Below are 25,120 nucleotides of genomic sequence, written 5' to 3' on the forward strand. Positions count from 1 at the left end.
ACACAGCTTCTACATTTTGAGTGCCAGCCATTAACATTGGAAACATGGTTAAATGCCAACACCCACTTCAATGATAGCGTTGTGAACGCATAATCTCTGTCTTACATTATGACTATGTGTCTAATCTGCCTGTCGCTTATCAATGACTTGTTTGCAGTAGAAATTATCGAAACGGATTGTTTTTTAAGTGGTTAATTTCCATTTTATAGCATTTTGAAAAACGTTTCCACATTTCATGGGGTTGTTTCATTACCGTATATGGTTAATTACGGGCGGTTCTATATGCAAATACTTTAAATCGTGCACGAGCGCGGAGCATAGAACAAATGGTATTTATCAACACGGAGTGTGCGTAGGACCCGTGTACGCACGGTTGATAAATCCAGATTTTTCGGTGCGTACACACATTCTAAATTCTGGGCTTAAGAACGAAAATATAACACTTTCTATGAATTGTTGATAAATGAGGGCCCTGGAGTTGTGCATGCCGTCTCACTGGAATGACTGTAACACAATGGAACAAGACCGTAGTTCATGTTATTCATTTACCCTGCGATGATGAAAATGTGGCCTGTGAGAAGTGCCTCTAATCTGCCAAGTGGGGAGTTCTGTCTCCATATGCTATATATAATGGTTTAGAAATAGCAGCATAACACAAAATAAGTAGTAGGACTTTGAAGCTTTGATGCTTAAATCCATGCCATGGTAATCAAATGTGTTTACTAAAAACTATTACAATGCTTTGTTTAATTTGTGTTACTCTGAGTCAGGATAAGAAATAGCTTCTAGAAATAATAATCCAACTTAACCCTGGTGTATCCACTCCCTTCTCTCATCCTCCTCTCCTTTCCTCTCCTCTCTTCTCTCCTCCTTCTCTCCTCTCTCCTCCTTTCCTCCCTTCTCTCATCCTCCTCTCCTCTCTCCTCCTCTCCTCTCTTCTCTCATCCTCTCTCCTCCTCTCCTCCCTTCTCTCATCCTCATCTCCTCTTCTCCCTTCTCTCATCCTCCTCTCCTCTCTCATCATCTCCTCTCTTCTCTCATCCTCTCTCCTCCTCTCCTCCCTTCTCTCATCCTCCTCTCCTCTTCTCTCTTCTCTCATCCTCCTCTCCTCTTCTCTCTTCTCTCATCCTCCTCTCCTCTTCTCTCTTCTCTCATCCTCCTCTCCTCTTCTCTCTTCTCTCATCCTCCTTTCCTCTCGTCTCTTCTATCTTCCTCCTCTCCTCTCTCCTCATCTCCTCCCTTCTCTTATCCTCCTCTCCTCTTCTCTCTTCTATCATCCTCTTATTTTATCTTCTCTCATCCTCCTCTCCTCTCTTCTCTTCTCATCCTCCTCTCCTCTCTTCTCTCATCTTCCTATCCGCTTCCCTCTCCTCTCTCATCCTCCTCTCCTCTTCTCTCATCATCTTCTTTTCTCTTACCTCATCCTCCTCTCCTCTTATCTCATCCTCCTCTCCTCTTATCTCATCATCTTCTTCCCTCTTCTATCATCATCCTCCTCTTCTCTCTTCTATCACCCTCCTCTCCTCTCTTCTCTTATCCTCCTCTCCTCTTCCCTTTCTTCTGTTATCATCCTATCCTCTTCCCTCTTCTCTCATCCTCCTCTTCTCTCCTCTCTTCTCTCATCTTCCTCTCTTCCATTCTCTTCTCTCATCCTCCTCTCCTCTTCCCTCTCTTCTCTCATCCTCCTCTCATATTCTCTTCTCTCCTCCTCTCCTCTCTTCTCCCATCTTCCTCTCTTCTCTCCTCCTCTCATCTCTTCTCTCATTCTCCTCGCCTATTCTATTATCTCCCCCTTCTCCTCTCTTCTCTTCTCTCCTCCCTCCTCTCTTCTCTCATCCTCTCTTCTCCACTCCTCCCTTCTCTCATCCTCCTCTCCTCTTCTCTCTTCTCTCATCCTCCTCTCCTCTTCTCTCTTCTCTCATCCTCCTCTCCTCTTCTCTCTTCTCTCATCCTCCTTTCCTCTCCTATCTTCTATCCTCCTCCTCTCCTCTCTCCTCATCTCCTCATCCTCCTCTCCTCTCTTCTCTTCTCATCCTCCTCTCCTCTCTTATCTCATCTTCCTCTCCGCTTCCCTCTCCTCTCTCATCCTCCTCTCCTCTTCTCTCATCATCTTCTTTCCTCTTATCTCATCATCTTCTTCCCTCTTCTCTCATCATCCTCCTCTTCTCTCTTCTATCACCCTCCTCTCCTCTCTTCTCTTATCCTCCTCTCCTATTCCCGTTCTTCTGTTATCATCCTATCCTCTTCCCTCTTCTCTCATCCTCTTCTCCTCTCCTCTCTTCTCTCATCCTCCTCTCTTCCATTCTCTTCTCTCATCATCCTCTCCTCTTCCCTCTCTTCTCTCATCCTCCTCTCATATTCTCTTCTCTCCTCTCCTCTCGTCTCCCATCTTCCTCTCTTCTCTCCTCCTCTCCTCTCTTCTCTCATCCTCCTCTCCTATTCTATTCTCTCCCCCCTCTCCTCTCTTCTCTCCTCCCCTCCTCTCTTCTCTCATCCTCCTCTCCGCTTCCCTCTCCTCTCTCATCCTCCTCCTCTCTTCTCTCATCCTCCTCTCTTCTCTCCTCCTCTTCTCTCCTCTCTTCTCTCCTTCTCTCCTCTCTTTTCTCATCCTCCTCTCCTCTCTTCTCTCCTCTTCTCCTCTCTTCTCTTCTCTCCTCCTCCTCTCATCTTCTCTCTTCTCTCATCCTCCTCTCCTCTCTTCTCTCCTCCTCCTCTCCTCTCCTCTCTTCTCTCATCCTCCTCTCCTCTTCTCTTATCTCCTCCTCTCCTCTTCTCTCTTCTCTCATCCTCCTCTCCCCTCTTTTCCCCCGCTACCTCTCCTCTCCTCTCTTCTCTTATCCTCCTTTCCTCTTCCCTCTCTTTTCTCATCCTCGTATTCTCTCATCTCTCATCCCCCTCTCTTTTTCTCTTCCCTCATCCTCCTCTTCTCTCCCCTCTCTTCTCTCCTCCTCCTCTCCTCTGAGACACAAAGAGAGAGAGAATCCCTGCATGTATCTACCATATAATAGAGGGGAGACAGAGAGAGAGAGAGTCCCTGCATGTAGCCAGTGGTGCAGTCCTAATATGGGAACTGGTAACACGCCACGCCACGTGCACGCGCGGGTACGTGCATGCGCACAGAACTGATTTATACACACACACACACGCACACACACACACAAGCGCATATACGCAAGTGCAATCTTTCTATCATACAAGCTCTTCTTGCTCTCTATTTGTGTGAATGTGCGCGTGGAAAGCTGGCGCGCAGCACAGGCGCTTGATTCAATATCATAAGCAGGTAGACCCCCATCACGAATTCCGAGCCACATTAGTATTCACCTCCACTGCCTGTGTCACACAGAATGAAGGGGGAGATGCATTCAGATAGCCAACACCCAGACACTTAGTCTACCTGCGCTTTTTGTTATGTAAAACGGTGGCCGGGTACTAGTCACAACGAATGGATACAGCGCATTTTTGTGTGCGCGTACACGCGAGTACACATCCGTGCGCGTACTTCTGCCTCAGTGATCTGGTAACACGGCGTGTAACCGGGTGTGACCGCGACTGCACCACTGCATGTAGCTACCATCTAATAGAGGAGAGACACAGAGAGAGAGTCCCTGCATGTAGTGATAAGGCATATTCTTTTATTGACCTTGAAAGATGAGGAGAGGGTGTTAGCAATCAAATATTTATTACAGAGTGAATATTCAATATTACAGAGTATTTACACAAACAGCTGAGAGTGGAGAGTTCCAACTTAGCTTTGGTGAAGGCCGAGCAGAAGTCTCTCGATCCGAATCACATTGTCATTTTTATAGTCAGGTGGTTGGTGTTCTGAGCGAATGAGGTGCCTTCCTTCCAAATTAGCATGAAGAAAGGTTCTGGACTTTAAACAATGTCTATATAAGGTAAACAGTTGAAATGACAAGGGTCTAGAATTACATCTGTCTCCTGGTAGTTTCAGACAGCTGGGGTCATGGTGACACATAGGCCTGTTTTAATACCATATCATAATAACACATTTTAATGGTACACACATTTGTAGATATCTTATGGTTCTTACAATAGATAAATGGATTGATTCATAGGTATTATACATTATTCTAGATCCTGACAATGCTCCCTGTCAGTGGTCAGCCAAACCCGTCACCTCATCAGTTCTTGGGGCTGTGTGGCTTTTTACCAACAGCTGCACTGACCCTTCCGGTAACAAATAGATTGTGACACCTCAGTCAGGCCACAGACATGCTAAAATAACTACAGGCTGAGACCTGATAATAGGAATACATTAATACATGTATCTAGGGACATAAATTGATTGATTTTATCCCACAATCCCCCCTTTCACATCATTAATGATGTGAACAACCTAAAGATATAAAACAAAATGACCAAAACTCTCAGAACACCAACCATAATGATATGAAAAAAACCTCCAACCCTTTGTATGAGCGCGAAAACCCCTGCGACCAGTCGTTACTTTTGCAGGGGAAACTCTTACTCACCATCCCACTGGCCTTAGCGATCGTATTCCTCAGAATACACAAAGGGTGAGACTGCATAAGCAGTAGAACATAAGGCATAAAACTGAACAATAAGAGCATCAATAGTACACAATAAGAGCATCAATAGTACAGTTGTATAACACATCCATAATACAAGGAAATAAACACTGGCTCTATAAATCATCAAGGAAAAGGGAATGGAAAAACGGGGACCCTCATAGTTATGTATTGAAATAAAATACCACCCCCCTTTTGCGTGGTGAATCAAAATATAGCAATGATAATCAATATGAGGAGAACTTTCATTCACTCAAAAATTCCTTTCATTTTACCAGTAGGGCAAGCCTGGGGTGGAAAAATGTTCCGGAGTCTTTATTGACTTCCCATCTGGTTCACTTTCATACTTTTCATACTCACTTTCAATCGATGTAAACCTTTGTATGCAACAGTGATATCTGTTTCCAAATTTAAATGAAAAGGCATAAATAGACTACATCTGCTTACCTATGTACTGATAGTATAACGTATATAACTCATATCATAACTGGTTGCGTCAGTTTAATTCATATAACATATCAAACCTTATATCGGATTCCAGGGGCAGAGACATTTTTATAAATGAAATAAATCCTATGATCTCCTTGTTATAGTATAGTCTTCTGCTGTTGATAACATATATACTGTATGTAACTCCTGCAATGTAGTTGAGGGTCCAAGGGTCACTGGTGATGAAGGGTCCAAGGGTCACTGGTGATGAATTGTCTATAGCAAAAGTGGTCAACATTGTTCTTTTCACAGTCTAGCATGTGTTGTGGCCGCTCTTACTCATACCATACTCCTTTCCCAAGTCTGCAATCTGCGGGAGACAACATCTTTTCCCCCTTCATGTATTCGCCGCTGCTTCATGCTGAATGTATAGCAAGGAGGTCGCTCCATGTGACACCGGGCTGTGTCCAGGCTGGAGACGTCCACGAGTGAAGAGTAGTCCGGGGTTGTGTGATCCACGGTGGTGGAGCCTCCCTCGGATGGGGAGTGGCAGGGGCACAGGCCTCATATCCAGCCTCGGTGATGATCTGATGAGCCTCAGGTGTGTAGGTTGACCAGGTAGATGGCGTGGAGAAGGAGGGACAGGAAGCTGCCCATATAAGGGCGTGGAGACTGCTGCCAGACAGGGGAGAGAGAGAGGGAGAGAGCCTGGCTGTGGCTGTAACATGTATCGGATTCTTCTCCCTCCGGTGAGCCAAATGTTCTAGATGTGTGATGACACTAGCAATGGAGCAACCAAACGCTTCTTGGTCTTTTCCTCTGGGCAGGTAGCAGCTCCTCAGCTAACTTGATTATATTCTAGAACCATTCAGGGTTGACCTCTGAACTTGTTCATTATTTTTCTGATGTTGAGTACTAAACCAACCTATAAGTCTAGTAAATATAGTGAAGTAGCCCCCGTTCATTAATTAGGAACTATTTTCCATAAAGTCTCCTATTGTGGCATTCTCTGTCTTTATATATATCCTTAATTTTCAACTTAAAACATTTATTTAAGTATCTGTCCCCGGAATCCCCCCCCCTTTAAATTTCCCTTAAATTTACTCCTCCCACTGAAAACAGTAACCCGAGAATTTAATCTAAACTGCACGGTAACAGAACAACAATGTAAAATTATTATTGTTAATATTATTCTAATTGTTATCCTACGTTCCATCTCTTTTTCCAATGATGTAATCAAATTGAACCTATCAATAAACAAATGTAAAAAGGTGCTACAAAGGTTTCTATATTCTTACAATACTCTCCTCACACTCTTTACTTTCAAGCTTCCTCAATTTTTCAAAAGCACAAGGAACAAAACAAATAAGATACACATTGAAACACTTATTAATGACTCACTTAAAGAAAGAAAGAAACAGACAGACAAACGGGGCACAATAAGGTAATTCAGGATTCACCCCCCTTTCGTGATGGCCTTATTATTTAACCCTAGTAAATTAAAGATACTTAAGCTATTTATTCATTCCAAATTATCCCTGTGGTTTTGTCCAATTTTAAATGTATTCTTTTTCCAAGCATCGCAATACTGGTTTTAATTAAAATAACTTAATTTTGGCCAAAATTAGGTAATATCAATTATTTTATCTGTCTTCTAATTTGTATCGGAACCAAGTCTTAAGATATGGAATTATAGGACAGGATGATAGGATACACTTTTTGATTGATTACCCGATCCATGAAAACCTAAATTCAACTGCAGTATACCTTTTCCCCAAAAGAGAGTGACATCGATCGTGCCATGACTACCAGCATGGTCTAATCTAAAGGAGACCAGGTCCCTGGACACTGGTCAGCTGCTGCTGTCAACCAGTCTTAAACACAAACACCTATGCTAATGTTGACTTACAGTATTTACCCCCTAATCAGAACCCCTCTTTTACCCTGTTGTTTTATGAACAATTGGACCAGTATAGGTAAGTTAGGATGGGCCAGTATGGGTAGGAGAGTTTTTGATGAACCAGTACAGGTAGGTTAGTTTGGATCTTTTCCGGCCAGAATAGAGGCTAAACACGCCACTTTAACTTGAATTTGGTTGCCGGCGGCCATCTTTTCACCAGAAAATCCTAGCTCCACTGTAGTCACTGCTTTGAATTTTTGGACTCGTCCAGACAAAACGTCTTGATAATTGTTCCCTTGAAAGGACATTCGTTTTTTGGTAGAAAGAAAATGTTGAACCAAAGCGGTACTGTCTGACAACATAACGCGTCCATCCCTGACATGGTTTGAACACGCAGGGCAAGAGCGAGAGAGAGGCAGGACAACAATTGACTACTTCCATTGTAGTCCATCATATTAATACATCCCTTATCAATAGTCCCCCAGAGCTGTAATTCCGTGTCAACCAGGTTGAACACTTCATAATGAGATTTAACTATGCCAAGAATGACAGCATCTAATCAGTACAACAGGAAGCCGTCAATATATAAATTATGATGTAAATCACTTATCCGCAATGCACTACTTACTCACAGTTGATCTAAAAATATACTCAATTACTTTCTGTCACTCAATTGTCAACCACTCATCCATTTATCAATCAGACACCCCATTCATCAAGTCAGCAGTCAATACTCAATCACTCAATCCACCCATCAAAGTTGTGCTTCTATTGGTTGTAACTTAATAGGCCAGGTTACATGATTAATGAATTATATTTTATATGTTAATATCGATTATTGTTCACATTTACATTACATTAAAGCCAAGAGATACTATTATTTACGTCCATCGTCACATTAGTTGGTAGGAATACAAGTTCCAGAATGCCTTGCGTCTATTTGTCTGCTCAGAGCTAGAGAGACACACAGGCGCGAGGATAGTGTATTGGAACTTGACGTTTGGACAATCTATTATTTTTGGGAAGTAGTTATTCTACACGTCTATCTTTTGTCCTTTAAACTTCTATTAATTTCCCAGGCCCTCTTTTAAACAAACACTCACCTTAACACTAACTTTAAGCACTTTAACACTACATTTTATTTATCTATTATTGAAGAGATTTGTACTATATTCATAACCCATTTGCACCTTACCTTAAAGTTTTGTATTGTCTGCATAATTGTACCTCACTGTATTTAGATTTTAAGTCATACTTCAGATTGTATTTTGTATTGTATAGTATACCGTATCTTCTCTAATATTGGACAGGTCTTGTATTTACCTCAGCTGCAAAGAGCACCAGGCCTTTAGAGGCCTATATAAGAGGCAGGCCTTAATTTCATTTATTTAGACTAACATTATTTAAATATTGATTAATGTAATTCACACACTGAAGTTGGAGAGTAGGGAAACCCGTTAATGTGGTCAGAGTGTAGTGGGAACGATAGAGAGAGACAGTGCTTAACCTGAATTTTCCAAGAGTTTATCTCATTCTGTATCACGGCATGATCATGCAACCTTGTATTGGAAGCCGGCCTATATTTATTTTGTCTGTATTTATCAAAGAGGCCCGTCCTCTCCACTATTAGAGGATTTACGGCATTCCTTTTCTATTCACTGTTTTCTATACTGTAAAAAGCACTCTCTCCGGGGCAAGCATTTGTGTGTGTGGCTCCCCCATCACACGCAGCCAGAGCCATGTTGATTTAGCTCACAACATAGATTAAACTGCAATTGCAAATATAATTCTTACGAATGGGAGGTGCAGTGCAACCGTGCAAAGCTTGGCCATATATTTCTGTCTAATAAAGCTGTGTACGGCGAGCATTTTGACTGCAATGTGTATTTTATTCCTAAAACGTATGGTTTGGCTTGATTTATGGTGACATAAGATGCTTATGATATAATAATTTAAACGACTACAGTTTGAGGTCTCTCTTTTACCATTCATATTACATTGGACACAAATATATATTCTAAAGCTGGATTCTAATACAGCAAAGGTATTCATATTATTTCAGTTCTTTATTTTGTCCAGTATGACCTGAAAAGAGCAATTATTTTGTTATATAAATAATAATAAGGTTTCATCCATTTGGTTAGGAGAGATGATTGTCCTTCTCTTTAGAAACCACAACTTGCTCCTCACACGTGACCGACCCATTCACTTCACACCCTTGCACGCTGGTTACATTCAGGGCATTCTAAAATCCACACATGCACTAGTATTTTCGGTCGGTGCGCATCTGTCACAGATTTCTAGGAAGTCCTTGATAATGAAAGATTTAGCCACACGTCGCTTATCGTAGCGCCGCGGAAAAGGAGGTTATTTAACATTTAAAGGGCCAAATACATTTGTAATTGTAGTTGCGAGAGGCAGTGTTAGGGTGTGTTATTCTGGTTAGCCGGACCCCGGTCCCCTCTCTTAAACTCGGATGATATTTGCGCGAATGGTCCACTCTGATTATGTTTACACGTATCATATATATTGGCGCAGTTAGCCTGCTTGGTTGGCACGGGGGGGCAGACGCTGCGGCAGAACACCCCATCCTCCAGATGCGATTAAATATAGTTTAAAAAATAAAAAGCTAAATGTGACTTCTGTTTTAGCTAGAGGCGCTGTGGCCGACGACAGCTGCGTCTGACGTCCACAAATACAACCAAAACACACCTCCTGTTGCGAGGGGGGCGATTGGAAAACGACGGAAATAAATGTTTTGAGTGATGGGACCAGCGAAAAAGGAGAATCGTTAATGCCATTACTCATTAGCACAACCATTCACAAACACATGTTATTTACAGACTGTAAAGGATCCAATTTCGTTTCCTAATTATAATTTTATAAAGGAAATTGGATTTCCAATGTTTTAGTTATACGGTGTAATTTTCTATGGGACTTTTACTTTGTTAAACCGGAAGCTTGATGTGTGCTCAATTTAGCAAAGCTAAACTCCGGTTTGGCTGCCTTGTGTCAGAGTGGAAGTACGTTTGAAGAATAAAGTGTGACAGCGTGAAAAGTTACGACGGGCACCGGAAGTTATGTTGTTGTTGTATATACGCAAGCGAACAGTTGTGTGGACTCTTAACAAGCGAGTGTTTTGGACATGTATGTACGTTTTGGTACAACCCGGGTGTGATCATTGACTCACACATAACAGAAGTCCATATTAACATTGCTTACACCGATTGTGAAAGGGTGATTTTGAAGAATACAGGGGAGGTGTGAGGTATCTGAGGTGAGTGACATCTGACACTCCCTGTTATGAGATCGTATTACTTGTGGCGCAAATAACTGCTTTTCCTGCTTACAGTGTATACACTGACTTACTGCACTGAGCCATGCTCAAAATAACTAATAAAACAAGGTTTGATTAGTGACTATTCAATTAACTAAGGAGCTTTTTTACATCACGACTAAATTGTTCCCGGGATCTTCTATTCAAACACAGGCTAGACAAAAACAATTTCCACATTTATTCACACTCACCATGCATTCCAGAATCATGTGAATCTCACTGTCATGCTATAGATGTGTGTTCCTATATGTAATCTGTTTGCACTATAGGCTAAGGGCAATAATGCCCTGTGTGTGTGTGTGTGTGTGTGTGTGTGTGTGTGTGTGTGTGTGTGTGTGTGTGGGTGTGGGTGTGTGTGTGTGCTTGCTTGTTAGAAAAGACAACAACTTATGCCAACTTCTGCCAATTCGCCAGTCAAGCCTATATGCTATTTCCCCCTTTCCCCTGTGTAAATCTTGAAACCTCTGAATGCTTTTGACTTCAATTCTATTAATATTTGATAGAATCAAATACATCAAGAATGTCTATTTCATCCAGTCTTTCTTGTTGAGATTTGTCTTTTAACCCACCCTTCCCTAATCACTGCAATGTAACCTGATCTTGAGAACTCCATGAGTTTTCAAGGCATGCCATTACCATCAGAACATATAATAATACCTACCCAATTACTCTCTGTTTACACAAGTCATGCAGTTAAGATTATCAAGATTATCAACTAACCTTTTTAATCGACTAAGTTTACTTTGTTAACTAGGATTGTTGGCTGACGCAATTTAGAGACTAATACAGGACTAAGCGAGGCAGATCAATCGCTCGCTCGTAATCTGCTCGTAATTCCAACGCATTCCAGAACAGCAATCCTATTTTTTTGTCTACTAATAAACTCTGGCCAGGGTTCAAGTCCCTGTATTACAGCCAGGCCCTGAGGGTCTTTGGGTTACCGGTTTACACTGACTATGGTCTCCTCCTACCAGGGTTCTAGTCCCTGTATAGAGCCAGGCCTCCGTGAGGTCTTGGGTTACCGGGTTACACTATGGTCTTTTCCTATAGACCTCTGGAGAGATTTCTTAATTGTACTGCTGCAGGCCTTCGACAGGACTTAAAAATAGAAAATAAGAAAACCCGGGGTTGTAATATTGTCTATTCACTCCTTTGCTGATATGTCCATTTTGCTTAAGCCAATTATAGAAATCACCCCACGGACAGGGCCTCTGACCAACACTCGTAGATTATAATGTACAATAGTTAATCTATGCAGATTTTGAGTTTAAACAGGCTCTGGCTCACCGTTTTTAAATGGATCCGTTCTACGAGTGTTTGCCAGTTGCCCTTCGTCCGTCCTTAACGTCAAGGTCAATCACGTCGGGGTCACCATCTGATAAGGCATATTCTTTTATTGACCTTGAAAGATGAGGAGAGGGTGTTAGCAATCAAATATTTATTACAGAGTGAATATTCAATATTACAGAGTATTTACACAAACAGCTGAGAGTGGAGAGTTCCAACTTAGCTTTGGTGAAGGCCGAGCAGAAGTCTCTCGATCCGAATCACATTGTCATTTTTATAGTCAGGTGGTTGGTGTTCTGAGCGAATGAGGTGCCTTCCTTCCAAATTAGCATGAAGAAAGGTTCTGGACTTTAAACAATGTCTATATAAGGTAAACAGTTGAAATGACAAGGGTCTAGAATTACATCTGTCTCCTGGTAGTTTCAGACAGCTGGGGTCATGGTGACACATAGGCCTGTTTTAATACCATATCATAATAACACATTTTAATGGTACACACATTTGTAGATATCTTATGGTTCTTACAATAGATAAATGGATTGATTCATAGGTATTATACATTATTCTAGATCCTGACAATGCTCCCTGTCAGTGGTCAGCCAAACCCGTCACCTCATCAGTTCTTGGGGCTGTGTGGCTTTTTACCAACAGCTGCACTGACCCTTCCGGTAACAAATAGATTGTGACACCTCAGTCAGGCCACAGACATGCTAAAATAACTACAGGCTGAGACCTGATAATAGGAATACATTAATACATGTATCTAGGGACATAAATTGATTGATTTTATCCCACAGTAGCTACCATCTAATAGAGGAGAGACACAGAGAGAGAGAGAGAGAGAGAGAGAGAGAGAGAGAGAGAGAGAGAGAGAGAGAGAGAGAGAGAGAGAGAGAGAGAGACAGAGAGAGAGTCCCTGCATGTATCTACCATCTAATAGAGGAGAGACACAGAGAGAGAGAGAGAGAGAGAGAGAGAGAGAGAGAGAGAGAGAGAGAGAGAGAGTGTTTAAAACAGGATCTCTATTATTATTATTATTATTATTATTATTATTATTATTATTATTATTATTATTATTATTATTATTATTATTATTATTATTATTATTATTATTATTATTATTATTATTATAATATCTCTCTCTCTTGTAGGAGTTGAAACAGGACATCTCCAGTTTCCGCTACGAGGTTCTCGATCTCCTTGGCAACCGGCGCCTTCCCCGACGGCAATACTCCTCCTCCAGCGAGCCAATGAAAGATGAGGGGGCGGCGGCCTCGGAGGACGACAGCGAATCGGGAGGAGACGGAGGAGCGGGTCTCAGCTCGATGGGCGTGAGCTTCCTGAGCCCGCTGGATGATGACCCCACCCCTGCGCCCAGATACACCGTCTCCGCCTTGGTGCGCTCCATCTCCGGGATGACCCAGAAGGAGAGCCGGGGGGAGGGGGGGGACAGGGAGGGGGAGGAGGAGAGGGAGGTGGGATGGGGCGAAGAGGAAGAGGAGGAGGAGGAGGAGGGCAAACCAAAGAGCAACGGGCTGAAAACGACCGTCATTCCCCTGCCGTCTTCCACCTCCCCCACTGTCCTCCCTTCCTCCTCCTCCTCCGAACCGCCCTCCTCTTTCTCCTCCTCCATCGCTCGCACACGGAGCCGCCTCCAGCGCTTCTCGTCCACCCACAACAAGACGGACTCCTTCAAGCGCCTCTCCTACCTGTTCTCCCGCCCGGAGCGCAAGGCCCCGCCCCTCCCCCTCGTCCAATCCCCTCAGTCCTACACCATCTCCGACGGCTTGCTCCGCCCCCTGGGCGGGGGTCACGGGGACCTCGATCTGGGACCCCTCGGTGACGTGACCAGGAGCGAGACCAACCTGAACCAGATCGGTCGCCGCGACAACAGTAACCCCGCCCTCTCCCCTCGGAGAACCAACGGGAGGGACTCTCTCCTGGCGCTGCCCCTCCCGCCCCCGTGTCCCTGCCAATCCCTGCACTGTGCTTCCAATATCTCAGAGTCCAGCTCGCGCCTGCTGGACTCCAGCGAGGACGTTTTCGAGGGAGGTGGGGGAGGAGGGGGAGGAGGGGGAGGAGGAGGAGGGGGGGTGAGAGCAGATCAGGGAGAGTTGGGAAGGGCAAGGGGGAGGGTGATGCTGATGGGAGGGTGGGTGGGACACTGCAGTGATGTCATAGAGGACACCTGTGAGGTCATAGAAGACTCTGTCACCACGCAGCTATAGGAGGATGATGACGACGCTCCTCCTCTATGGACGGCTGCTCGGTACACCGCGAAACTGAGACGGAACGAAGAGAGAGAACCAGAGAGAGAGAGAGAGAGAGAGAGAGAGAGGAGGGAAAGAGTGGACCTGAAGGATGAATGTAAGGATGTTCATGAGATTGGATTCTAGAATGAGACAGTGGGGTGGAATCCCGAGAACCAGGTGGATCCCTATAGAATTCACATTTTGCAAGAGGAAGGAGTGGTTTGAGATGTTTTGAAATATGATGTATGACGTCACCAACCCAACCGTTCCTCTCCTGGGACACGTGCATGACAGTTATGCTGCAGACGACTCTTCAACGGATTGGAATACAGTCATTACAATATGTATTATGCTCCTTCCCCAAGGCCTTGGACAGTTTGCTTTTTGCAAACACAAACACGTTTCTTCCAAAGCAGTAATTCCTCTTTAATTTCCTCCCCAAACCAATGGAATGCACTGGGATTAACTTAATTGCAATGGAATGGACTGGAATGGAATTGATTGGAATGGTTTTACCTCCCCCTTTAAAACCAATGGAATAAAAGCATGGAACCATTGCTTTTACTGTCGATAGCCTGCCCCCCCCCCCCCCCCCCTCCCCCTCTCTCTCTCTTTACATATCCAAGTGGCCAAGGAACTTTGCTATATCTAATAAGTTATACTAGTAATAACAATAATAATAATGAATAAGTGACTGCTAATAATAATTACTATTACTATGGTTTATATGGACCTTGTCTTTGCTTCTATGAGTTGTATGAGCTACAGATGATGTGGCTTCCTGCCCCCTACTCTTCCTCAATAAGTACACCTTGAGTCTACAGATGATGTGGCTTCCTGCTCCCTCCTCTTCCTCAATAAGTACACCTTGAGTCTACACATGATTCCTGCCCCCTGCTCTTCCTCAGGCTATGTTCAGACTGTTGCTCATAGAAGTTGCTCATATGTGGGTTTTTGTCATGACAGTGTGAACAGCGCAAATCATATGGAATCTGATCTTTTCAATTCTGATTTGGTCTACTTTCATATGTGGTCCTAAATCAGATACAGGTCAGATTTCTTGTAATGCGACCTCAGTCTGAACAGTCATATCAGAATTCATTCATGTGACTTGTACATCACTCTAGAGTTACGTTCATCACAATTCTGCATTGGCAGGAGTCACTCTGAACACAAACATGGAAGATGGCTGTGATGGAGGAGGTCAGTGGAGGGACAGTGAGGTGTTATAAGAGTGATACTTCTGTACAAGCGACATGAGGGGACGCATCATAACCGCCCGTGTTTGAAAGCTTATTGACACAGAAGAGAGGCTCTCATTCACCTCCTCCTCACCTCATTATCATCTGCTCATGCATTAGCCTCCACTGCACACCAACTTATGAATTAAAACATAAAACTGTGACTTCAGTGTCCTCCAGGTTTACGTCCATCTTCATTATTGTTCATCATTATTGTTCTTCTGTGCATGTGTGTCAGTTCAGGAGCGTGACCAGTTCACACTGGAATCTGATATTGGCTACATTTAAAAAATTATGTGAACAGCCAAACAACCTTTAAGGCCTTGCTCAAAACCCACCTATTCGCCATAAACAATCCATGAGCTAGTTTTTTTGTATTGTTGTATGTGTGGTGTATTATGTCTGTCTGTTCTCTATCTGATTGGTTGGACTGCCTGTATTTTTTCAGTTTTTCGTTTTTTTCCTGTCTTTTTTGTTTGTTTTCTCTTTCTCTCCCGGGATGCGCCCCGGGCCGATGTAACTATTGGTTGAGGGGCGCAATATAAATAAATGTATCATATCATATCATATCAAAGAAATCTGATTTGAGCAATAAATCTGAATTGAGCGCTATAAGGCTTGCAGTGTGAACGTAGTCTCAGTACACATAATCCTAACCTGAAGTCAAACCTGGTGAATAAAACATAATGGAATGGATCAAAATGTGTGTGGATTCATAGATGGATGAAGGGTGGTGTTGTTTCTCTTTTTGCTTGAAGCGTTCAAGAGTTATAGCGTTTGGAGACATAGGGTCTCCAAATGGGCCATTTTGTGGCAATTCTTTTAAAACGCATAGACATACCATTAGAAAAACATTTGTAAAACACTCATTTTCTGTGGTATTGTTATCAACTTTGGACCTGTACTAGATATGGCTTTAGGCTATGGACCCATTGTGTTTTCCAGGTCATACATATCAGATGGAACCTGTAAGACACCTCTGTTTACAAGATAATTCAAATGGAAGTAAAAAAAACTTTAAAACTTCCTGTTGTGGATGAAAATTCTGAATGTTTCCTTTCAAGAGACCAGACTCATGCATGTGCTATAAGTATAATAAATTGCAGATTAATTTGGGTATGCAATTTTCAGACGTTTTCGGAAAATTTAGCTGTGCTCTTTCTGCGCCAAAAACGAGAATGATCGTGTTCCAAATCCAACCGTTGAGCGCCAAAAACGAGTTTTCTCGTTTTTAGATCCTCTTTTGTTTTTTTCGATTTTCCCATTCTAAACACTCGGACCTGCCTGTGTCTCCCTGCCACCGCTGCCTACATTATAATTGCAATGACGATCGAATCCCGACAGGTGGCAGTATCGCCTACCTTTTGAACTGGCTCTCTAAGGTGTCTCTCATTGCCTCAGAGGGGGAGGGGATTCATGCAGCCATCTGTCGGAGATTTGCTTGCCTGAAACCTATTGTTTCCCGTATTATAGCCAGAACCAATGCACACGAGTAATGGCGATCGCGTTGGAACTACATGGATTATTCATACCTTCTGACTAAGGTAAGGTCTATTTTAGGTCTATTTTACCTAACCTAAAACATGCTTTTGGTAACAATCACAGCTTCGTACAACGACCCCCCCCCCCCCCCCCCCATTGATGATTTTGTGAAGAAACATCTATATATGGTATATACCTTTGATTTGGAAATAATATAGGTTTGCATATAACACGTCATATCTCACTATCTAGAAAATTAGACTGGATTATTTTGAAACGGGGCAATGTTTAGCGTGGAATAGCGCACAAAAGGAAGTATGTAGAAATTAACTGGTTCATCAATGTTGGACTATAAATAGTGCCTGTCTCCATAGCTATAATATAGAATATACGATGGGTCCGCAAACATCGTGAAAATTGTCAATAACGCTGGCTCCAGGCAGTACAGATGGAAAAACAGCATGGCGCTCAATGAGTTAAGAGGTTAATCACTCAGACCTCCTGAAGAAAGGAGGATGGAAGTGGGGAATGGAGCGTGGAAGGAAGGAGAGAAGAAAGGAAGGGAGGAAGAAGAAAAGGAAGGAAGGAACCGAATACAATGGAACCTGATTAAAAAAAAATGTATAGAAGAAGAAAAGAAGGAAGGAGGAAGAGAGGGAAGGAAGGTGGTAAGGGAAGGAGGTAAGATATAAGACATAAGTAGAACCAGAAACACTCTTACCAAATACATCAAAATGTACAGGAAAATGTTTCTGGTGACAATGGTACATAGAAGTATCAAATACTGTATCAAATGTACAGGATAGAGTATTATGTAGCAATGGTTCTCCTACTATTCTATCTGGGTATCTGCCTTTACTGTGAAGAAGCCATGTACTGAACCTCTTCCACTACTGGTGCTACTGTAGGGACATCAGCTGAACACACATCTCTTCAGTTCACCCGTTTGGTTTCTTTTTCTTCCTGTTATTGTTGTTGTTGTTTTATTCACATTTTGACTTGAAAAGGAGTCTGTCTGTCTGATATGACGTTAATAATAATAATAATAATAAATTCGATGTATAGAGAGAAGCGCCTTTCTCAGACTCAACGACACTTTACATAAAAAGAGAGTTGAGAGAAACTATATAAAAAGATAAGATTAAAATATGAATATGTATATATAAATATGTAACAGTTGTGACAACGTCACCTCAAACTTCGATGCCCCGAGGGAGTTTCGAACATGGGTCTCCCACACCGCATGCAACAGCACAGACCGCTATACCAAGAAGTGAACTCACTGCTTTTTTTTTTTTTTTTTTTTTTTGATCTTTTTCCCCCTCCATTTTTCCTCCGATTTTCTCCCATCCCAATGTTAGTCGTATGCCAATTCCCAGTCCCTTCCTGGTCGCTGCGCACTTACCCCCCACAGTCAGATCATCTGGGAGAGTGGAGGCTACCACGTGCTTCCTCCGACACACGTCCAGCCAATCACCGCTTCTTTTCACCTGGCAGCGCGGATTCTCATCGAGAGGGCGTAGCGTGTGGGAGGACCACACTATCCCCCTCAAGTCCTATCCGCGCTTAGCAGGCGCCCCGACCGAACTGTAGGAGTCGCTGTTTACAACGACCCGGACCCACCCCGCCAGCTTCTCCCACCCTCTAATATAGCCAATTGTATTAGTGCAGACGGCCAGCCAAGCTGGTGACAACTCCGGAGCTGTGAGCTGGATTCGAACAGGCGAATCCAGCTCACAGCTCCGGGGTTGGTGACGAACGCAATCTCCGCTCGGCCACCTAACCGCCCTGAACTCACTGCTTTGTAACGTGTCTATGTGTCTTTTGAGGATGAGAGTGAGTTTAACCCATAGCACCGCTACTCACCCCAGCCCTTCGTGACTGCGCTTCACGATACCATACGTTACATATATATATATATATATATATATATATATATATATATATATATATATATATATATATATATATATATATATATATATATATTAGGGCTGTCCCTGACTAAGGATTTGGATAGTCGACTATGATTGGCCGAAATTTGCCGATCATTCCATTTGGGCTGTGGGGGGTGCTTAATGTCTGAAGGAGTCAACGGAAGGCTTCTTGTCCTCTGCAAAAGCATGCAATTGGTCCACTGATGGATACATCTTGATATTTGTCTAGTCTAGTGTGTTCATTAGATGGGTGAAATCCTCTTTCAGTGCCTCTGTGCCTGTTTTCTTAGGCAGTTAACCTCTGGTATGCGTGCCATTAGCGTTAGCCACGTAGGCCTCTTTTCTTGGAAAGAATGATAAAAAAAAGAAATTATTTATATATATATTTTTTGTATTCGACTAAGAGGTTGGCAGTCGACTACGGCTCTTTTCGATCGATTAGTCGACTATTCGACTAATAGGGGTCAGCCCTAATATATATATATATATATTAAGGCCGGGCCGTTAACGCCGTTACCGGGCTAAGTTAACAGCGGACTCTTATCGCGCGATAAAAAGATTACCGCCGTTAATCTATTCTCAAAGTTGGGTCTGGGAGCCAATTTGTTATGGTTTGAAACCGACCCCAATCGCACAACACAAGACAGGTATTAGAGTAAGCCAAAACAGGGCAATATTTATTAAATAACAAAAAGCGGCACAGTCCCTTTAAGGGAGAACACAAAAAACACAAGAGTCCATGAAATATGAAACTGCGGCACTGTGCCTTTAACAGGCGAACAGGCTAAGGGACCAGGGCTAAGGGCCAGGGCTAAGGGCCAGGGCTAAGTGTCAGGGCCAGGACCAGAGCTAAGGGCCAGGGCTAAGTGTCAGGGCCAGGACCAGAGCTAAGGGCCAGGGCTAAGTGTCAGGGCCAGGACCAGAGCTAAGGGCCAGGGCTAAGTGTCAGGGCCAGGACCAGAGCTAAGTGTCAGGGCCAGGACCAGAGCTAAGGGCCAGGGCTAAGTGTCAGGGCCAGGACCAGAGCTAAGGGCCAGGGCTAAGTGTCAGGGCCAGGACCAGAGCTAAGGGCCAGGGCTAAGTGTCAGGGCCAGGACCAGAGCTAAGTGTCAGGGCCAGGACCAGAGCTAAGGGCCAGGGCTAAGTGTCAGGGCCAGGACCAGAGCTAAGGGCCAGGGCTAAGTGTCAGGGCCAGGACCAGGGCTAAGTGTCAGGGCCAGGACCGCTTACAGGGATGAGGACAGGGTTACGACGGCGGGGGCCGGGCATGGGAACAGGGCCCCGACGGCGGAGGCCGGGCACCGGGACAGGAGCCCGACGGCGGAGGCCTGGCACGGGGACAGGGGCCCGACGGCGGAGGCCTGGCACGGGGACAGGGGCCCGACAGCGGAGGCCGGGCACGGAGATCCTCCTCCCGTCCCTACACCGAGTAGGGCTCTGCTGCTCAGGAAGGAATCCTCCTCCTCCTCCTCGGATGCTGCAGACGGGCAGCGCAGAACAAAGGGGGTCCGAGGGGAAACGGGATGGGCACACGCCCTCCTCCCGTGGAATAATAGGGAGCGACGGCGAGCCTCACCCCAGGAACGAGGATCACGAGGAGACGCCTTCCTCCCGTGGAATCGGGAGCGATGGCGAGCCGGCTTGACGTCTGGAGTGGGAACACTGGAAACCTCCCGTAGAGAATTAGAGAGCGAAGGCGGTGTCCCACTCCAGGCAAACGGCGACAGGTGGTGATGGCTGGCACGTCGTCTCACGCCGGAGACGCGGCAGGTGATGGTAACGTACAGAATACAGAACGAACACAGAGTCCAGAACACAGAACGACCCGACAAGGACTGGAGGGGAGTCTGCAACCTAAGTACTCTCCCGAGCTGATTGCAAACTCCCAACAGGTGCGTGAAGGTAGAGGAACAAGAATGTCCAAGGGTGGGGGCTGGTGAAGAGTAGGAGACAGGGAAAAGTTCTCGCAAGGGTGGGGGCTGGTGAAGAGTAGGAGACAGGGAAAAGTTCTCGCAAGGGTGGGGGCTGATGAGGAGAGGAGACAGGGAAAAGGGGTCCAGGGACAGGCGAATCCTCACACAATTACATTAGTTGATGTATACCTGGAGAGCTTTCCTCTCATTTCATTATAGACAGACCAGCGCGGACCTTCAATGACATGCAATTGTAATTTCATTAGACACAGACCAGCGTGGACCTTCAATGCCATGCAATTTAATTGACGCGAGCAATGAGCTAACGTTAGCTGCTAACTAAATTATCCCATAACTAGGCTAAGATAACTAGCGCCAGCTGCTAACCCTGGAAACGCTCAAAGCGGACTCCACGAAACCAGTTCCATTTGTGAGGAAAGGGGGTGGGTTATATTGCTGAGGCTTGACAACAGAGGTTCAAAGATAACTTCATATTTATTGATTATTCGTTTCTTTATATAGGGCATCCAGTTTATCTCTGTGTGTTCAACTGTTCATGTGTTGACGTTTGAGTGTGACATCATCACCTCTCTCTCTCTCTCTCTCTCTCTCTCTCTCTCTCTCGCTCTCTCTCTCTCTCTCTCTCTCTCTCTCTCTCTCGCTCTCGCTCTCGCTCTCTCTCTCTCTCTACGTTCAATGATTTAAAGTAGCCAAACGTTACAGTATAAATACTAACTGGATAGTTGATGATACACATTTAATTTCATTATCTGAAATATTCTAAAATCATTAAGTCTGCTATAAACCATTATCCCTTTGTGTGTGATTATTATTTTCTCACAGTAGTGTGTATGTGTGTGTTTGGCTAAAGTGGATAGAAAACACAGTACTGTGTAAAAGTCTTAGGCACCCAAGAGTTTTTATATAAATTGTCTTAGATGTAAATAAAAGAATATGTATTAGTGTGTCAGTAGACTACTCCTAGTGCATTTTCATTTAATTATTTTTAAAGCATCTTCATGGTTTAATAATGCAAACATATGTTGCAGGGACTATTATAATCATATTGGCGTGACTGTATGCATCGGCAGACTTCAAATGAGCCATTTTAATGTAGATTAACTCCAGGTTGCAGATCGATTATATGCCCACCTCTAATATATATATATATATAACTCACGATTAACTTTTAAGAAGGAAAAAAAGGTAATTTTTTTTTTTTACTATAGACTTCACTCAGGTGTATTATTGATGCTCTCATTGATACTATGTTTGTTTCTGAAGTGTGTGTGTGTGTGTGTGTGTGTGTGTGTGTGTGTGTGTGTGTGTGTGTGTGTGTGTGTGTGTGTGTGTGTGTGTGTGTGTGTGTGTGTGTGTGTGTGTGTGTGTGTGTGTGTGTGTGTGTGTGTGTGTGTGTGTGTGTGTGTGTGTGTGAGATATATATATAGAGAGAGAGAGAGAGAGAGGGGGGTGAGAGAGATGAGGAAGGGGAAAGAGAGCTGGGAGAGTGTGTGTGTGAGAGAGAGAGGGGGGGTGTGTGATTACTCAGCCCTTGTGTGGGTGAATGTAACAAGTTCCTAACGTTTTCTTTCCCCTATTATTTCATGCACACTTTATTCATTGTTTTAAATTATTATTTTCCTTTAAGTTATTTTGTGCATGGGTGGCTAAGTGGCGCAGTGGGCAAGGCGCTCACCACTAACGCAGGAGATGCTGGGTTCGAGCCCAGCTCTCGGCTTTGCTTCCGGCTTGGCTGGTCGTTCATACTAATACAATTGGCAGTATTAGGGGGTGGGAAAGTTGGTGGGTGGGGATCGGACGTTGTGGACAGCGACTCCTACAGGTCGGTTGGTGCGCCTGTACAGCAGAATCAGGAAGCAACGGGGGCAGCGTGAACCTCCCACGCGTTACTCCTTGCCGCTGAGAGATCGCGCTGTACAGGTGAAAAGATGCGATAGCTGCCTCCTCGTGTACCGGAGGGGACACATGATGCCAGGCTTGGTCCACATTGCAGCCGACCAGTGGGAGGCATGGTCTAACAACGTTCGAGACAGGGGAGGGTAGAATTGGATAAAATATGAAATTGGGATGGGAGAAAAATAGAAAATGGGGAGAAAAAGTAGATAAAAAAAATTGTTATTTTGTGCATCACTCTGTTTTGAATTTGATGCAAATTTGCAATGCATGAGGGTCATCCTTTTGTGTTAAATGGCTGCATAAAGCAAGCATTTGTTGACTCTCATGTTGATAAGAGTATTAAAACTTGGAACTTGAAAAAGATCAGTTTAAGGTAGATAAAAAAAAATGCGATTAATATATATATATATATATATATATATATATATATATATATATATATATATATATTAGAGCTGGGCCGTTAACGGCGTTAACGTGCTGCGTTATCGCGAGACTAGTATCGCGTGATAATATAATTGACGCCGTTAATCTTTTTCTCAACGTTGGGTCTGTATTGTCCTTAAATACTTGCCGTAGTTCCCAGCTGTGGTACCAGGAAGTGATTGCACTACCGGAGCTGTAGTCAGAATAATGTGTTAAACTAAAGTAGTGGTCCGGTAATCATTGTTATACAGGTGAGGTTAAGAAGTCCTCAGGATATAACACAATTCGGCGATGAGGACGTCTGAATCTGCACAATGCAAGAAAAAAGAAGTCCGTTGCAAGCTTTGTTTACATTATTAACGACGCGAGTTAGCATGTTAGCTCACGTTGATACGGGCGGCACTGGGAAACATCTACAAGAGGAGGAAATCCACTTTACACACTAAAGGAAGGATCGACTGGACTATCGTGAGTGTTTACAACAGAAATGGCTTGGGTTATTGGAAATATTGGACCGTTTGATGACAATGTAGCCCCTTTCGTGACTGTGATGCACGGAGTGAATCCACAGTCATTTGCTCCTCAATAGGAAACTAACCTAGATTTACCATGAAGGACTGGTTCTGGCTGAACCGTTCGTTATACAAGAATCACAGAGACGTTTCAAAGGTGCTCACAGTTGCACAAGGGTTTCGGACAGAGATACGGGATGGTTTGAAAGCTCTGCGTTGCTAATAAACATTTTAAATAATTTTTATAAACTGCTCAAAACGGCATTATTTCCGCCGTTGGGTGATCACAGCGCATGCGCACCATCCCTTATCTCTGTCCGAAATCCTCGTGCAACTGTGAGTACCTTTGTAATTTCTCTGTGATTCTTGTATAACGAACGGTTCGGCCAGAACCAGTCCTTTATGGTAAATCTAGGTTGGTTTCCTATTGAGGAGCAAGTGACTGTGGATTCACTCAGTGCATCACAGTCACGAAAGGGGCTACAATAACAACAATATATAACAACAAGAACAACTTAATAAGACATTTAAATTAAAAGGAAGCAAGGTGCAGTCCATTTGCAAAAAAAAACAAAAAACACCAAAAAAAAATTAACAACAGGATCGATAGCTTACAAGAGTCAGGGGGTGGAGGGGGTGGGCTACTTGGGAGCAGCACTGTGTTGCGAGAAGGCAGGTTTGAACAGGTGGGTTTTGAGATGGGTCTTGAAGAGGTTGATGGTTCAGAGCCCCGGACGGCAGGGGAGGGAGCTCCACGGCCTGGGGGCTACGGAGCTACGCTGGCCTGGAGAAAAAGGTTATTCTGGCTGCCATCACCAAACCAAACCAAGCATGTGTAGACCACACACACAGTGGTGCAGTGGTGGTGCCACACGGTACCACGCCTAGTATTTGCATAACAATAGCAGAGCAATAGCTGCATAACAAAGAACGAGAAGTGCAAAACCAAAATACAAGCCCTGTACCAATTGGTGGGGGTCTGCTTGAGCTGTGGAGCTCTCACTATGTGACAAATGGTCCCGACTGGAAGGATGAGACATTTCTTAAGTTGTGCTTCAGAAGGAAACTGTCCTTCTGTAAACTGTTACATTGTTAATTTAGTTTGTATTTACTTTTCTAGTTTAAGTTAATTTAAGTTAAGACAAGTTAAGACATTGTAACTACAATATTGTATCTACAATTACATTTAAAAATTGTTTGTTTTTCAACCATATCTGTTGACAATATAATTTCTTTATATATTGAAGGCTACATCCTGCTACCTTTTTCAGCTTCTCTATTTCAAGGCAATATTTACAAAAACTAAACTAAAACTAGTAATTTCCTATACAAACATGTTTCCTACTATTTATGCATAATAATCATCTGTTCTGTGCGCATGCGAGGGAGCATGTATGCGCATGCGCGCACGTGCACATGGCGTCATTTAAAAGCGTACAGGCACTTCCGATATTACAACTGCACCTCTGCACACACACACACACACACACACACACACACACACACACACACACACACACACACACACACACACACACACACACACACACACACACACACACACACAAGAATAAAGATACACACAGACATACTCACACGCCCAATTGTGCAATAGCTGACAGGAGATACACTTGGGTCCAAGCTGTTCCCCTAGCAACGGAATAGACGAGGTCTAAACAGACAGATGCAGAGACACTTAATACATACTCCTCTCTTTCTCTCTCCCCCTCCCTCTCCCTCACTCTGTCACACTCTCTCACTCCCGCCCTCTCCCCCTATCTGCCCCCCCTCTCTCTGTCTCTCTCTCTCCCTCTCTCTCTCTCCCTCTCCATCTCTCCCTCTCTCTCTCCATCTCCCTCACTCTGTCACACTCTTGCTCTCCCCCCTCTCCCCCTATCTGCCCCCCCTCTCTATGTCTCTCTCTCTCTCTCTTCATC

The 25,120-nt window shown here is 43.9% G+C and overlaps 1 protein-coding gene across 1 annotated transcript in view; it reads left to right on the forward strand.

The window, feature by feature from the left end:
* The window catches only part of LOC311242205 (uncharacterized protein), a gene marked incomplete at both ends in the record, with an annotated part of 46,786 nt that extends 33,055 nt beyond the window's left edge, over positions 1-13,731 (forward strand). Inside the window, one exon of the mRNA XM_084331160.1 lies at positions 12,655-13,731. Within this exon, the coding sequence (XP_084187286.1) occupies positions 12,655-13,731 (1,077 nt within the window). The remainder of the gene's footprint in view (positions 1-12,654) is intronic.
* Between the last annotated feature and the right edge of the window lie 11,389 nt (positions 13,732-25,120).

Source organism: Notolepis coatsorum, assembly GCF_963971535.1.
Source record: "Notolepis coatsorum genome assembly, chromosome: 1".
Lineage (NCBI taxonomy): Eukaryota > Metazoa > Chordata > Actinopteri > Aulopiformes > Paralepididae > Notolepis > Notolepis coatsorum.